The sequence below is a fragment of the Leucoraja erinacea genome, chromosome 29, assembly GCF_028641065.1.
Source record: "Leucoraja erinacea ecotype New England chromosome 29, Leri_hhj_1, whole genome shotgun sequence".
NCBI lineage: Eukaryota > Metazoa > Chordata > Chondrichthyes > Rajiformes > Rajidae > Leucoraja > Leucoraja erinaceus.
This window is the reverse complement of record NC_073405.1, coordinates 14,315,288-14,328,433: the sequence shown is the minus strand read 5'-3', so window position 1 is coordinate 14,328,433 and position 13,146 is coordinate 14,315,288. Positions and strand designations below refer to the sequence as shown.

The following is a 13,146-nucleotide window of genomic DNA, read 5'->3' as shown; positions in this document are numbered from 1 at the left end:
AGGTCAATGTAGGATTGGGGTGAATGGATGGCTGATGGTCACCATGGAATTTGCGGGCCGAAGGATCTGTTCTTGGTCCGTGTCTCCCTATGACCCTGTGACTGGAGCGCATAGCTTTAGGGTGAGAGGTGCAAAGTTTAGAGATGTGCAGGGCAGTGTGGAGGCAGATACACTGGTGGTGTTTAAGAGGCTTTTGCATAGGCACATGGATATGCAGGGAACGAAGAGATGTGGATCACGTGCAGGCAGAGGAGATCATGGCATCATTTTGGGCACGGATATGATGGGCTGAAGAGCCTGTTCCTGAGCTGCCCTGTTCCATGTTCAATGTTCCATGTTCTTCGTTCTATGTTCTATGTCTCAGGTCCTCTTTCTTCTTTTCAGTTGATGCCATACATGGTGCTGGATATTTTCAGAGACTACCCCGGAGTTCCAGGTCTGTTCCTCGCTGCAGCCTTCAGTGGAACATTGAGGTGATGTAGTGGGATTTAAGGGGTGGTACAATACTTTGGAAAATGGGGAAATGCTGATATTTTAACTGTGGAGTGTTGGTGAACTCATGATGCCAAATTCATGTTGTGCTGAATGCTGCCCTGACCCTCCTACGGACCAAGCAGCCAAGCAGATGGTAGGTCTGGACATCAGCACAGTGGTGACAAGGGTCCCTCCACATCAGCCTGGGGCCAGGGGTTGAGCCCACCACACATGTACCATGCTTGTTCGTGGTTGTGCAGGCGGGGAAGACCAGTCATTGACACTCTCATTGTGGCTGTGGGTTCAAACCCCACAGGTTCAGGCACACGGTCAAGTCATTGACCAGGATTTGCTTGTATCTGCTTGAATCTGATTCGAGAAAGTTTGAACGGCTTTGGGCACTGGAAAACGTGCCATGAATTTGATTGAGCTTTTTGATCAGGTGTCCAAAATGAGGGCCGACCAATGGACGTTGTCAACATGGATATTTGCAAGGCCGTTGACAAGGCCCCGCATGGTAGCTGGTCACAAGGGTAAAATATATGGGATCCAGGATGAGTGGGCCGATTCGACCCCAAATTGGTGCAGTGGTAGAAGGCAGAATTCTGAAATAGACATCAAGTGCTGCTGGAAGATCATCAAGTTGGGGATGGATGCTCTTTGGTCTGCCCAGCACTTATTGGCCTCCCAGCACAGCGAGATTTCCATCAGGGAATGTTGCCGATTGGCCTATTCCAGACTGTGGGTGTAGGTGGAAGCTTGGTCCAACACCAAGGCTCTGGACACAGTCTATGGTCCATCTCCTGCTGATCATTGAGGGGCAAGTCCATTGAGGACACTCCTTAAAACAAGGGAAGGGATATCACCCAAGGGGACACATGAGTGGCAAGGATATTTTGTATCAAGGTAGGTGCAAACCCTACTATGTATGACACTAATGAATGTAGAGATGATGGAAATGTCTGAAGAGTTTTGCACAGTTTTTGTTTTATTTATATATTTTATTCTGAATAAAGTATATTTTGTGAAAATAAATCATGGACTCGGCGACCGTTTTGAGGAATAACTGGACTCGGTCCGCCAAGGCCTACTGGATCTCACGGTTGCTAACCATTTTAACTCCGCTTCCCATTCCCATGGGCCTCCTCCATTTCCAGAGCAAGGCTGCACACAAAATGGAGGAACTGCACCTTAACTGCTTGGGTAGCTTAATGGTATGAATGCTGAATTCTCCAATTTTAGGTAGTAACTAAACTACAAACACCCCTTGCCCATCCTCCCTCCTTTTCCCCAACTCTCCTCTGGAGCTTTGAGGACCGAGAGGAGATTTAATCAAATCTTACAAAATTGTGACAGCTCAGGAATGTGCGTTGGGTAGAAAATCCATTGTCCAAGAGGACCGGGACCAGATGGCCCATGCCGGCTCCTAAATCTAATGGTCTAATGTTCTTACTACCTGTGTGGCTTATTCTGTAACATCCATCCCCACTCTTTCCAATTAGCCCGGAAACATTGTCACTAGGGGAGGAGCAGAGGTTAAAGTGCCATTTATTTTGCAGCACCGTTTCTACCAGTATTAATGCAATGGCAGCAGTCACTCTGGAGGACATCATCAAGCCCAGGGTGAAAACCTGGTCTGAAAGGAGGTTGATCCTGATATCAAAGGGGCTCTGTAAGTACCTGTAAGCACCTTGTCTTCATTGGAGACTCTTGGACAATCTTTGATTGGCCTTTACTGCACACCATCTTGCACAAAGCGTTGTTCACATTATTCCTTTTATCATGTATGTGTACACTGTGGGTGGCTCCATTGTAATCATGTATTGTCTTTCCACTGTTAACATGCAACAAATGCTTTTCACTGTTCTGTGACAAAAATACTGAACTCATTTAAACTCAAAGCATTGTTATGAATTAGGTACATTCCCTTTCTTGTTTGTTTAGCTCTACCCCCTTTGGATTTTTTACTTATTTCCTTTCCCTTTTTAAGGCCCTCTTCCCTTGGGGGACCTTGTTTTCTTTTCTTTTTTCTTTCCTTTTTTTTTCACATTCTCAAACACGCAGTCTGCTTAACCATCATCATTCATTTAACGCCAACTACTGCGGACTACACTTCACTACTATCCTCATTCTTCTCTCCTTTCTCTCTTTCTCTTTCTCTATTACAGGTTAAAGTTTTTTTTTAAAAGAGAAGTTGTACATGAAATGTATTATGTTGCATATCATGACTAAGATGTATGTACAATGCTTCTAATAAATAAATAAATAAATAGATAAATAAATAAATAAACAAACAGACAAATAAATAAATAAATAAATAAATAAATTGATAAATAAACAGACTTAAAGCGATGTCCCAGAACAATGGTGAAACAGCACCATTGTGTCAGCACGTGATTGTCAATGATTTGGGAGCTGGACACCACTGCTGTCTTAGACTCAGGCCTGGACTGGTGCCCATCAGATCCTCCCTACCGCCCAATCCCCACATTCACTAACTTTCCCACCATCCACAGATCACTCCAGAGGTGGAGGACAACATTCAGAGCAACATCCCACTGGGCATGTTCCCTCTCACATGCAACTCTCTGAGGATCCTGCGATCTAGCCAAGGTTGGTGAAGGGAATCCTGTCAGCAGAGTTCACTCTTCCACCCATCCTTGGGCATCCTGCACCACCCCTTTCTCTCTCATTGCTGTCACATCCTTCTTCCCTCCTAAACACTCTGTCCTCCCCCATTCTGCCCTCTATCCCATTCACAATGTTCATGTCCTTTGGCAGCAGTGCCTGGGTCCTGGCCACCTCAGCAGCCCTTCCTCAACATCCACCCCTCCCTTCCACAACCCTCTCACCTCAGCATTCTCTCAAAGCCCCCCCCCCCCCCTCCTTAACAACACTCTCCCCTCAACCCCCACCCCTCCACTCAACAGCCCCCCTCCTCAACATTTCCCCTCTAAACGGTTAGATAGTTCAGTGAGGGACAAAATGGGAGTGAATATTGTCTCTGGTTCTTTGCAGCCTTGTTGTATGGTCTGGCTTGCATCATCTGTGCTGCTCTGGCCTCTCTCCTTGAAGGAGGAGTTTTGCAGGTAGGTGGGCCTTCAGTGGCCAGACTTGTCTTGCCTGTCGGGACAGGTCTGGCTTTAGGTTTGGGGTGTTGGTCTGGTGTGACGGACAGAGAGTTTTCGCTCATCTATTCGGGGTGTGGTGTTCCCTGCCCCAACTCCTTGGTGATTTTAGGATCAATCGGTGCGCTGGGATTTACTAGTCATGGAGTAACACTGTGTGGAGACAGGCCCTTTGCCCCAACTTGCCCATACCGACCAACATGCCTCACCTACACTACTCCCACATGGTCCATAACTTTCTAAACCTATCCTTGTACCTGTCTAAATGTCTCTTAAATGTTATGGTAGCCTTGACCATCTCCTCTGGCAGCATGTCATTAAATCTTCCCCCCCCCTCACCTTACACTTATGTCCTCTGGTTCCTGATTCCCCAACTCTGGTCAAAATACCATGTGCCTTTGGCCGATCTATTCCTTTCATAACTTTGCACAAAAGTACAATATCCAATGTTATTAGAAATGTTTAGAAAGAGGAAGATCTAATGGGCCTGTCCCAATTACGCGACTTTTTCGGCACCCATCATAGGTCGTTGTAGGGTCGCCGAAAATTTTCAACGTTGAAAATCCAGCGGAGACCAGAACAAGGTACGACTCTTTGGGCGACTACTCACGACCATACAGGCTTCACCCCGCCACATGTCGCCAGAGTGTCGCCTGTATGATCGTGAGCAGTCTCCTCGGTCGCCCAAAGAGTCGTAACGTCTTTCTGGTCGCTGCTGAATTTCCAACATGTTGAAACATTTCGGTAACCTGCAGCGACCTATGACGAGTGCCGACAGTCGCCGAAAAAAGTCGCGTAAAGTGAGACAAGCCCATTAACCTAAATTTTGACCAAAATGACACATTTTGGTGGGGAGCCATTAATTAATCCGCCTTTGCGCAGCTGGTGTCTGTACTCCTCAACCCACCCGAGGATTTCCCGGTTGAACGATTCCCGTAACTTGGGGCTAACTGAGGGGAGGACATAGATGTGGTGCCCTCCACTCTTGAGCGGCCTGTCCTTCACAGCGCCGAGTCTCAGCAGAGCGATGTGCATGGGTGAAGCACCCTGTCCACAGTGTAGGGGGTAGCAATGTAGGGAGAGAGAACCTCAGTGGGGCAGGAGGGAAGTTCACTGCCTGGGAACCCCAACGATCCAGGTTTGATCCCGGCCTCTGGTGCTTCCTGTGATCACATTAGTGTCCTCCTGGGGTAGTCTCTGCACAAGGCCTACTGTAATCTCTTTCACCTTCACTCCAGGGCTCCTTCACGGTTATGAGTGTCATCAGTAACCCTTTGCTGGGGGTGTTCATCCTTGGAATGTTCCTGCCAGCAGCCAACACCATGGTGAGTACAGGCTTAAGCTTTCACAAGGGGCCGCTTTTGAGATGAGTCAGTCACTTGCCCGTCTGGCCAACGGTGCTTCCGAGGCAGTGAACTTTGCAAATCTTTCCATGATACCTTTATGCCCCTGTCCCACTTAGGCAACCTGAACGGAAACCTCTGGAGACTTTGCGCCCCACACAAGGTTTCCAAGCGGTTCCTGAAGGTTGCAGGTGGTTGCCGGAGGTTGCAGGTAGTGGAGGCAGGTAGGGAGACTGACAAAAACCTCCAAGAACCTCCGGGAACCGCACGGAAACCTTGGGTGTGGCGCAAAGTCTCCAGAGGTTTCCGTTCAGGTTTCCTAAGTGGGACAGGGGCTTTTACTCAATGTAAGGTGTCCACCTGATCTCTGCCCCTCAAAACTTATGATATCTCAATCAGGTCACCTCTCAGTCTCCTCTGCTCCAACCCTGCCTCTCCCACCTCTCCGATCACAAGACACTGCCCTCATTTGCACTTCCCATGTCTTAGATCATAAAGCAGTACAGCACAAGAACAGGCCCTTCAACCCACAATGTCCATGCTGAACATGATACCATGTGTAAACTAACCACATCTGCTGCACATGATCCACATCCCTCCCTTCCCTGCATGCCCATGGGCCTATCCAAAAGTCTCTTAAATGCCACTATCGTATCTGCCTCCACCACCACCACCCCTGGCAGCACATTCCAAGCCCCCACCGCCCTCTGTGTAAAATATTTCCCACCACATCTCCTTTGAAGTCCCACTATCACCTGAAAGCCAAATCCTCTAGTCTTTAACATTTCCACCCTAAAAAAACGTTCTGATTGTCTATCCAATCTATGCCTCTCATAAATATATATATTCCCATCAGGTCTCCCCTCAGCCTCTGATGCTACAGAGAAAGCAATCCAATTCAATGTTTTAAATACCTTATGTAGGAAGGAACTGCAGATGCTGGTTTACACCGAAGAGGGACACAAAGTCTATGCACGTCAGGGCAGCATCTCTGGAGAAGAGGAATAGATGACATTTTGGGTCAAGACCCTCTTCAGACATCTTAAATGCCATTATGTGCATCAACATTGTGGTGAATCTCCACTGCACCATCTCAAATGCAACCACATCCTTCCTCGAGAGGGGTGACCAGGACCACACAGCGCACAAGCTGTAGCCCAGCAAATGCCTTAAATAGTTGTAGCATAACCTAGTTAGAGTCATACAGCATTGAAACAGGCCCTTTAGCCAACTCATTCATGCTGAATGACCTGCTCGTGCTTATGGGGTTGAGACGGAAAGATAGGCCAGCCATGATAGAATGGTGGAGTTGACGATGGGCCAAATGGCCTAATTCTGCTGCTATAACGTATGAACATGATCCTGTGGGTAGATGCTTGTGCATCGTGCAGCCACTGCTAAATCATGTCCCATGCAGTGAACCAGACGTTGCATTGCATCACAGAACAGATGTCTACCACTGAGACCGTTCTGTTCTCCTGGGGTTGGGCTCCAAGGCACATTAAACGGCAGCCCAGTTCATCCTTCACTCTGCTCTGCTCTCCGTTTCTAGGGGGTATTTTCGGGCTTGGCGGCCGGCTTCGCGATATCCTTGTGGCTTTCCATCGGGGGCATCCTGCACCCGCCGAGCCCTGAGACCATGGGTGCACTGCCATTCCACACAGACAGCTGCAATGGTTCCTACAGGTCCAACACTTCACTCAATGGCCATGACACAGGAGGACAGGGTCCAGAGCCATTGGGCAGGTGAGAAGGAATTCTGATATTTTGGCATTGCATTTTCAACGGTACATCTCCGAAGCCATATATAGACAGAAACAGCTGGAGTAACTCAGTGGGTCAGGCAGTATCTATGGAGAAAAGGAATAGGGGAAGTTTTGGGTCGAGACCCTTCTTCATACTGAAAGTCAGAAGAAAGGGAAACGAGAAATATAGAAGGTAAATAGAACAAATAAATAAAAGATATGCAAACAGCAACGATGATCAAGGAAAGATGGAGCCACAATGGGCCATAGTTGGCTGTGGGGTAGGTGATAATGAGTTATGCAGACAGTGAAACTCAACAGGAAGACTGTGAAACTAGTACGACAATGAGGATGGGGAAGGGACGGATAAAGATGTCCCTCAATGCATGGTTACTTGAAGTTAGAGAAATCATGAATCATACCGCTCGGTTGTAAGCTGCCCAAGCAAAATAAAAGATACTCTTCTTCCAATTTACATTTGGCCTCACTCTGACAATGGAGGTGGCCCAGGACAGACAGTTAGTTTGGGAATGGGAACAGGAGTTAAAGTGTTCACTTGTACCTCCTCCAACCTCTTCTACTGTATCCGCTGTTCCAGGTGTCAACTCCTGTACATTGGCGAGACCAAACGCAGGCTCGGCGATCGTTTCGCTGAACACCACCATCTTAACCTAACTTGATCTCCCGGTTGCTCAGAACTTCAACTCCTCCTCCCATTCCCAATCTGACATTTCTGTCCTGGGCCTCCTCCATTGTCATAGTGAGGCCCAGTGCAAATTGGTGGAACAGCACTTCATATTTCGCTTGGGTACCTTTACATCCCAGAGGTATGAACATTGGCTTCTCTAACTTCAAATAGCCCTTGCTTTCCCTCTCTCTCCACCCCCTCCCCTTTCCCAGTTCTCCCACCAGTCTTACTGTCTCCGACTACATTCTATCTCTGTCCAGCCCACTCCCCTGTCATCAGTTTGAAGAAGGGTCTCGACCCAAAACGTCACCCGTTCCTTCCCTCTGTAGATGCTGCTTGTCCCATTGAGTTACTCCAGTATTTTGTGTCTACTTTAAACTATGAACATTACTTTGTCATTTCCTCTGCAGGGCCGCTGATATTCACCAGTTCTATGCCTTGTCTTACCTTTATTATGGATTTCTGGGAACAATAGTCACCATAATTATTGGAATTGGAGTCAGTTATTTAACAGGTAAATTAGACCATTTTACACTGAATCTGTGTGAGAATAATCGTGAAATATTTCACCATCTACCAGCCATAACACAAAGCAGATTCACAGGGAGAACTGAGGTACCAGGGAGAGGCAGTGATGCAAGAACGAGGGAAAAGCCTCAGACTGCGATGGAACACAGAGTGACCCTGGGTGGAACCATCAATGGGGCATGTGGGGGGCAACCAATGGGGTTCCCTGGGGTTCTGGTGTGAGAGGTGAGAGTTAGAGGGGCTGGGGTGTAGGAGGGGGGGGGGGGGGGGGCTTCAGTGGGGGTGGGATCAGTGAGGAGGTGTTGATGGGGTGTCTATGGGGGGGGGGGGGGTCCATAAGGAGGGTTAGGAGGGTCAGTGAGTGGGACTGGGGGGGTCAGTCAGTGGGCATCAGTGGAGGGGGGAGTATGCTCTGTAGAGGTCAGTGAGGGGTTCATGGGGGTCAGTGGGGGATGTAGGGGGGAGTCAGTGGTTCATGGAGGGTCAGTGGCGGTCAGTGGGGGGTGGAGTGGGGTCCATGTGGGGGGAGTGAGATCATGGGGTTCATGCGGTTCATGTGGGGGGGGTCAGGGGGGGTTCATGTGGGGGGGAGGGGGTGCATGGGGGGTATCAGTGGGGGGGGGAGGAGTGAGATCAGTGGGGGGGTCAGTGGGGGGAGTGGGGGAGACCATTTGGGATGTGGGGGGGTCAGTGCGGTTCATGGGGGGGTCAATGGGGGTTCATGGAGGTGGGGGGTCAGTGGGGGGTCATCAGGGGGGTTGGGGTCCATGTGGGGGGTCAGTGGGGGGGGGTATCATGTGGGGGGGTGGGGGGAGTGGGGTCAGTGGGCGAGTGGGGTCCATGTGGGGGGGTCAGTGGGGGGAGTCAATGGGACAGATGTGCCACACTTTACTCTTTCCCCTGCACCCAGGGCCAACGAGGAGGGAAGACATCGGCGCGGGCCTCCTCTGGTGGGATCTTTCCAAAGAGAAACCGTCCTGTGCAGAAACCAAGAAACTACAAGTGAAAAATGTGAGTTCAGCAGCTCCACTGTCGCCATCACATGGACTCCAGCCATTGCTCACACTTACCTGCTGCTCACACTCAGCCCATCATTCACGCTCAGCTCCTTGCGCACACTCTGTCAACTGCTCACAATCAGCCTACTCACAGTTAAGTGCTGCTCACTCTTACCTCCTGCAGACACACAGCTCATTCACACTTAGCCCATTCATATTCAGTCCACTGCTCACACTCATCACTGCTCACACCCAACCGCTACTCACACTCCCCACTTCTGACCCTCATCTGCTCACACTCAGCCCAATGCTCACTCTTCTTACTGGTCACAAGCAGTCCACTGCTCACACTTCTTACTGCTCGCACTCTTCACCGCTTAAATGCATTTCGTTGTCTCTGTACTGTACACTGACAATGACAATTAAAATTGAATCTAAAATTGAATCTGAATCTTACACTCCTCACCATTCACGCTCATCCCACTGCTCACTATCCTCACTGCTCACACCCACTTTCTTTGGACTGAAGAAGGGTCTCAACCCGAAACGTCACCTATTCCTTTTCTCCGGAGGTGCTGCCTGACCCACTGAGTTATTCCAGCTTTTTGTATCTATCTTCGGTTTAAACCGGCATCTGCAGTTCCTTCCTACACCTTGCGGCAGATGTGATCAGTGTACTCTTCTCATTGACTGCTCACCTTATCTGCAGGTAAAGCACGGTTCCTCACCAATGCAAAAACAATCGGCAGCGTCAACTCTTCCATATAAGGACGAGACGGACATCGATAAGCCAGGCTCACCGGCCAAGGAATGCTCGCAAAGGAATTCTATCACAGATGAAAGCAACTCCTTAGCCGAGGCAGAGGTTTACCTGCCCCCACTGGCGGAAACCTGTGTGTGAATCAGAAGCTAAGCTGTGGAGAGTTCACTGAGACCTTGCGGGTCTACCAGATGTATTAGTACCCACTTAGTGCCACCCTGCGGGGCACTTATTCCTCATGGCCCCCCTCGGTCCTCCAGTCTGAACACTACATGTCCCGTGCTCTTTAAGAAAGCTGCTTGGGTTGTTCAATGCTCTATTAAAGGATATAATTTACATAGTATTCAAAGTAAATGTACAGGAATGTTCGTCTCCAAGCCAGCAGGCTTTTGAGATTATTATCCCATCCAGGCTCATCTCAAAACTCATGGAACTTGGAGTCAGCACTCACCTCTGCAACTGGATCCTCAACTTCCTGACCAACAGACCACATTCAGTGAGGATAGGTGACGAATCATCCTCTACATTAATCCCCAATACTGGTGCCGCACAGCGATCCGTTCTCAGCCCCCTTCTCTACTCCTTATACACTCATAACTCTGCAGCCAAATACCAATACAACTCAATTTACACATTCGCAGACAACACCACCATTGTGGGCCAGATATCAACTAATGACGAGATGGAGTACAGGAAGGAGATTGAGAACGTCCTAACCTAATGCCAAGGCACAGTAGATTGTGATCAACTTCGGGAAGCAAAGTGGCACACTTAAACATTGGTGGTGCTGAATTAGAAATGGTTGGAAGCTTCAGGATTAAGACTATATATCACCAGCAATTTGTCCTGCACCTAGCCACAATAAAACAATGGCCAAGAAAGTACACCCACGTCTCTAATTCCTAAGAAGGCTTAGGAGGTTTGGCAACAAACATCACCAACTTCTACAGATGTGCCGCTGAAAGCATTTTAATCAGATGTATCACAGCCTGAATTGGGAAAAGCTCCATCCAAAACCACAAGACATTGCAGAGACTTATGGACATAGCCCAGACCATAACATCATCAAACGCCCTTCCATTGTCTCCCTTTATTCTTCACGCTGCCTAGACACCAGCATAATCCATTGTCTCACCTTGGTCACTCTCTCTTCTCCCCGCTCCCACCAAACAACAGGTGCAGAAGCTTGTGAACGCATACCTCCAGATTCAGGGACAGTTTCTTCCCTGCTGTTACCAGGCAACTGAATCGTCCTCTCACCAACTAGAGAGCAGTTCTACCCACCCGTCTACCTCATTGGAGACCTTCAAATGATCTTTAATCAGACTTTACTGGACTTTATGTTGCACAAAACGTTTATCCTGTACATTTATACCCGTTATCCTGTAGCCGTACACTGTGGATGGCTTGATAGTAAGCATGTATAGTCTTATCGCTGACTGGATAGCACACAACAAAAAGCTTTTCACTGCACCTTGGTACACATGTCATAAATAAACTCAACTTTAAATTCTAACTCTAAATATCAAGAACGATGCACTAAATGTATACAACTGCCATTATTATAGAGCCTGCAATATTTCTGATGCACCTCACCAAACACATTACCACAGTACACCTTTAGATATCAAAGTTCAGTGGGAGGTTATCACAATCTTGGCTGTGCTTCACATTCCAATCTACTAAACAATGCCCAATGTGGGATTGGAACCGCTCCCCTGCACTCACAATGCAGCCAGGGTTAGGTACATTTGGGCCCCATATCTGAGGAAGGATGTGCTGGCTCTGGAGAGGGTCCAGAGGAGGCTTACAAGAATGATTCCAGGAATGAATGGGTGAGCATACGATGAGCGTTTGATGGCACTTTGCCTGCACTCACTGGAGTTTAGAAGGTTGGGGGGGGGGGGGGGGGGGGGGGGGGGGGGGGGGGGGGGGGGGGGGGGGCGGGGGAGGGGTGGTGGGGGGGGGGGGGGGGGGGAGTGGAGGCTCATTGTAATGTACAGAATAATGAAAACACATAGATAGAGTGGATGTGGAAAGGATGTTTCCACTGATGGGAGAGTCTAGGACCAGAGGTCGTAGACTCTGAATTAAAGGGAGCTCTTTTGGAAAGGAGGTGAGAAGGAATTGCTTTAGTCAGAGGGTAGTTAACCTGTGGACACCATTGCCACAGAGGGCTGTGGAGGCCATGTCAGTGGATTTTTTTAAGGCAGAGATAGACAAATTCTTGATTAGAAGGATTATGGGGAGACGGCAAGAAAGCGGGATTAGGAGGCAGATATCTGCCATGATTGAATGGCAGAGTAGACTTGATGGGCGGAATTGCCTAATTCTACTCCTATAACTTGCGAACTTGTGAATTTGTGTGCGGAGATCCCAGGCTAGGCACTGCCCATCTTGGGAAGCAACCTTAGGCCAAGCCACATGAAAGCATCCTGACCACTGGTTAGACCAGGGTAGGAAGTAGAGGCCTTGCTTTCATTTGACCATTGACTCTCGCTGGATCATAAGCAGTATATTCTCAAATGCTTCTCAGCTTCCACAGACAAGGGAAGGGAATCAGGTTGTCTGTGTGGGAGTGTTAAGTTGATATGTCAATGATCACCTGGATGACGAGTGGATCTGCCCTGTTATGTTGCGTTCAAACAGATGCAGTTTCTTTTCAGCAGCAAGGGATAAGTTATTTGCAAATTACTTTGTGGCATAATCTTTTCACTTGCAGCGACACATTTCAGCCTTTATTTAACCCGCCAAAAAAATTCAAATGTACTACGTGAAATTACATAACAATGTGGTCTGATTTAGCCACTCAACAGTGTTGTCTATTGCAGCGAGAGTGTGTGATGCAACAGTGTAGAGGGAGCTTCACTCTGTATCTAATCCGTGCCCTGGGAATGTGTGATGGGACGGTGTGGGGGGAGGTCGTGATGACATTGACATAGGAGAATAGGCTCCCGTGAACATTCACCAGGCACGGTGGCGCAATGGTAGAGTTGCAGCCTTACAGTGCTTGCAGTGCCAGAAACTGGGTTCGATCCCGACTACAGGGGTGCTGTCTGTATGGAGTTTGTACATTTTCCCCATGACCGCATGGGTTTTCTCTGAGACCTTCCGTTTCCTCTCACACTCCAAAGACAAACAGATTTGTAGGTTAATTGGCTTAGGTTTGTATACTTGGTATAAGTGTAAATTGTCCCTAGCATGTGTAGGGTAGTGTTAATGTGTGGGGATTGCTAGTCGGCAAGGACTCGGTGGGCCGAAGGGCCTGTTTCTGCACTGTATAAACTAAACTAAACTAAACTAAACCAGCCATTGGAATGCACTCCTGGGTTTTATAGTCCTTGCCAACATTAGGGTGTGCAGGAGGCTTCAGAATGGGTTCGGGTCAGACTGTTCTTGAGAAGCATTTCACTGTTGCACAAGCTGCCAACATTTTGTCTTCTACACTGGCACATAAAGATGATTTGCTGGCTCAGGGAACA

General features: G+C 48.5%; 1 protein-coding gene across 1 annotated transcript in view; it reads left to right on the top strand.

Annotated features, from left to right (window-relative positions):
- slc5a5 (solute carrier family 5 member 5) overlaps positions 1–11,169 on the top strand; it is a 33,999-nt gene extending 22,830 nt beyond the window's left edge. The window contains exons 8-15 of the mRNA XM_055658681.1: positions 385–473; positions 2,034–2,146; positions 3,493–3,563; positions 4,841–4,927; positions 6,498–6,691; positions 7,789–7,892; positions 8,817–8,917; positions 9,614–11,169. Coding sequence (XP_055514656.1) covers positions 385–473; positions 2,034–2,146; positions 3,493–3,563; positions 4,841–4,927; positions 6,498–6,691; positions 7,789–7,892; positions 8,817–8,917; positions 9,614–9,805 — 951 coding nt within the window. The 3' untranslated portion in view covers positions 9,806–11,169. The remainder of the gene's footprint in view (positions 1–384; positions 474–2,033; positions 2,147–3,492; positions 3,564–4,840; positions 4,928–6,497; positions 6,692–7,788; positions 7,893–8,816; positions 8,918–9,613) is intronic.
- Positions 11,170–13,146: the final 1,977 nt, after the last annotated feature.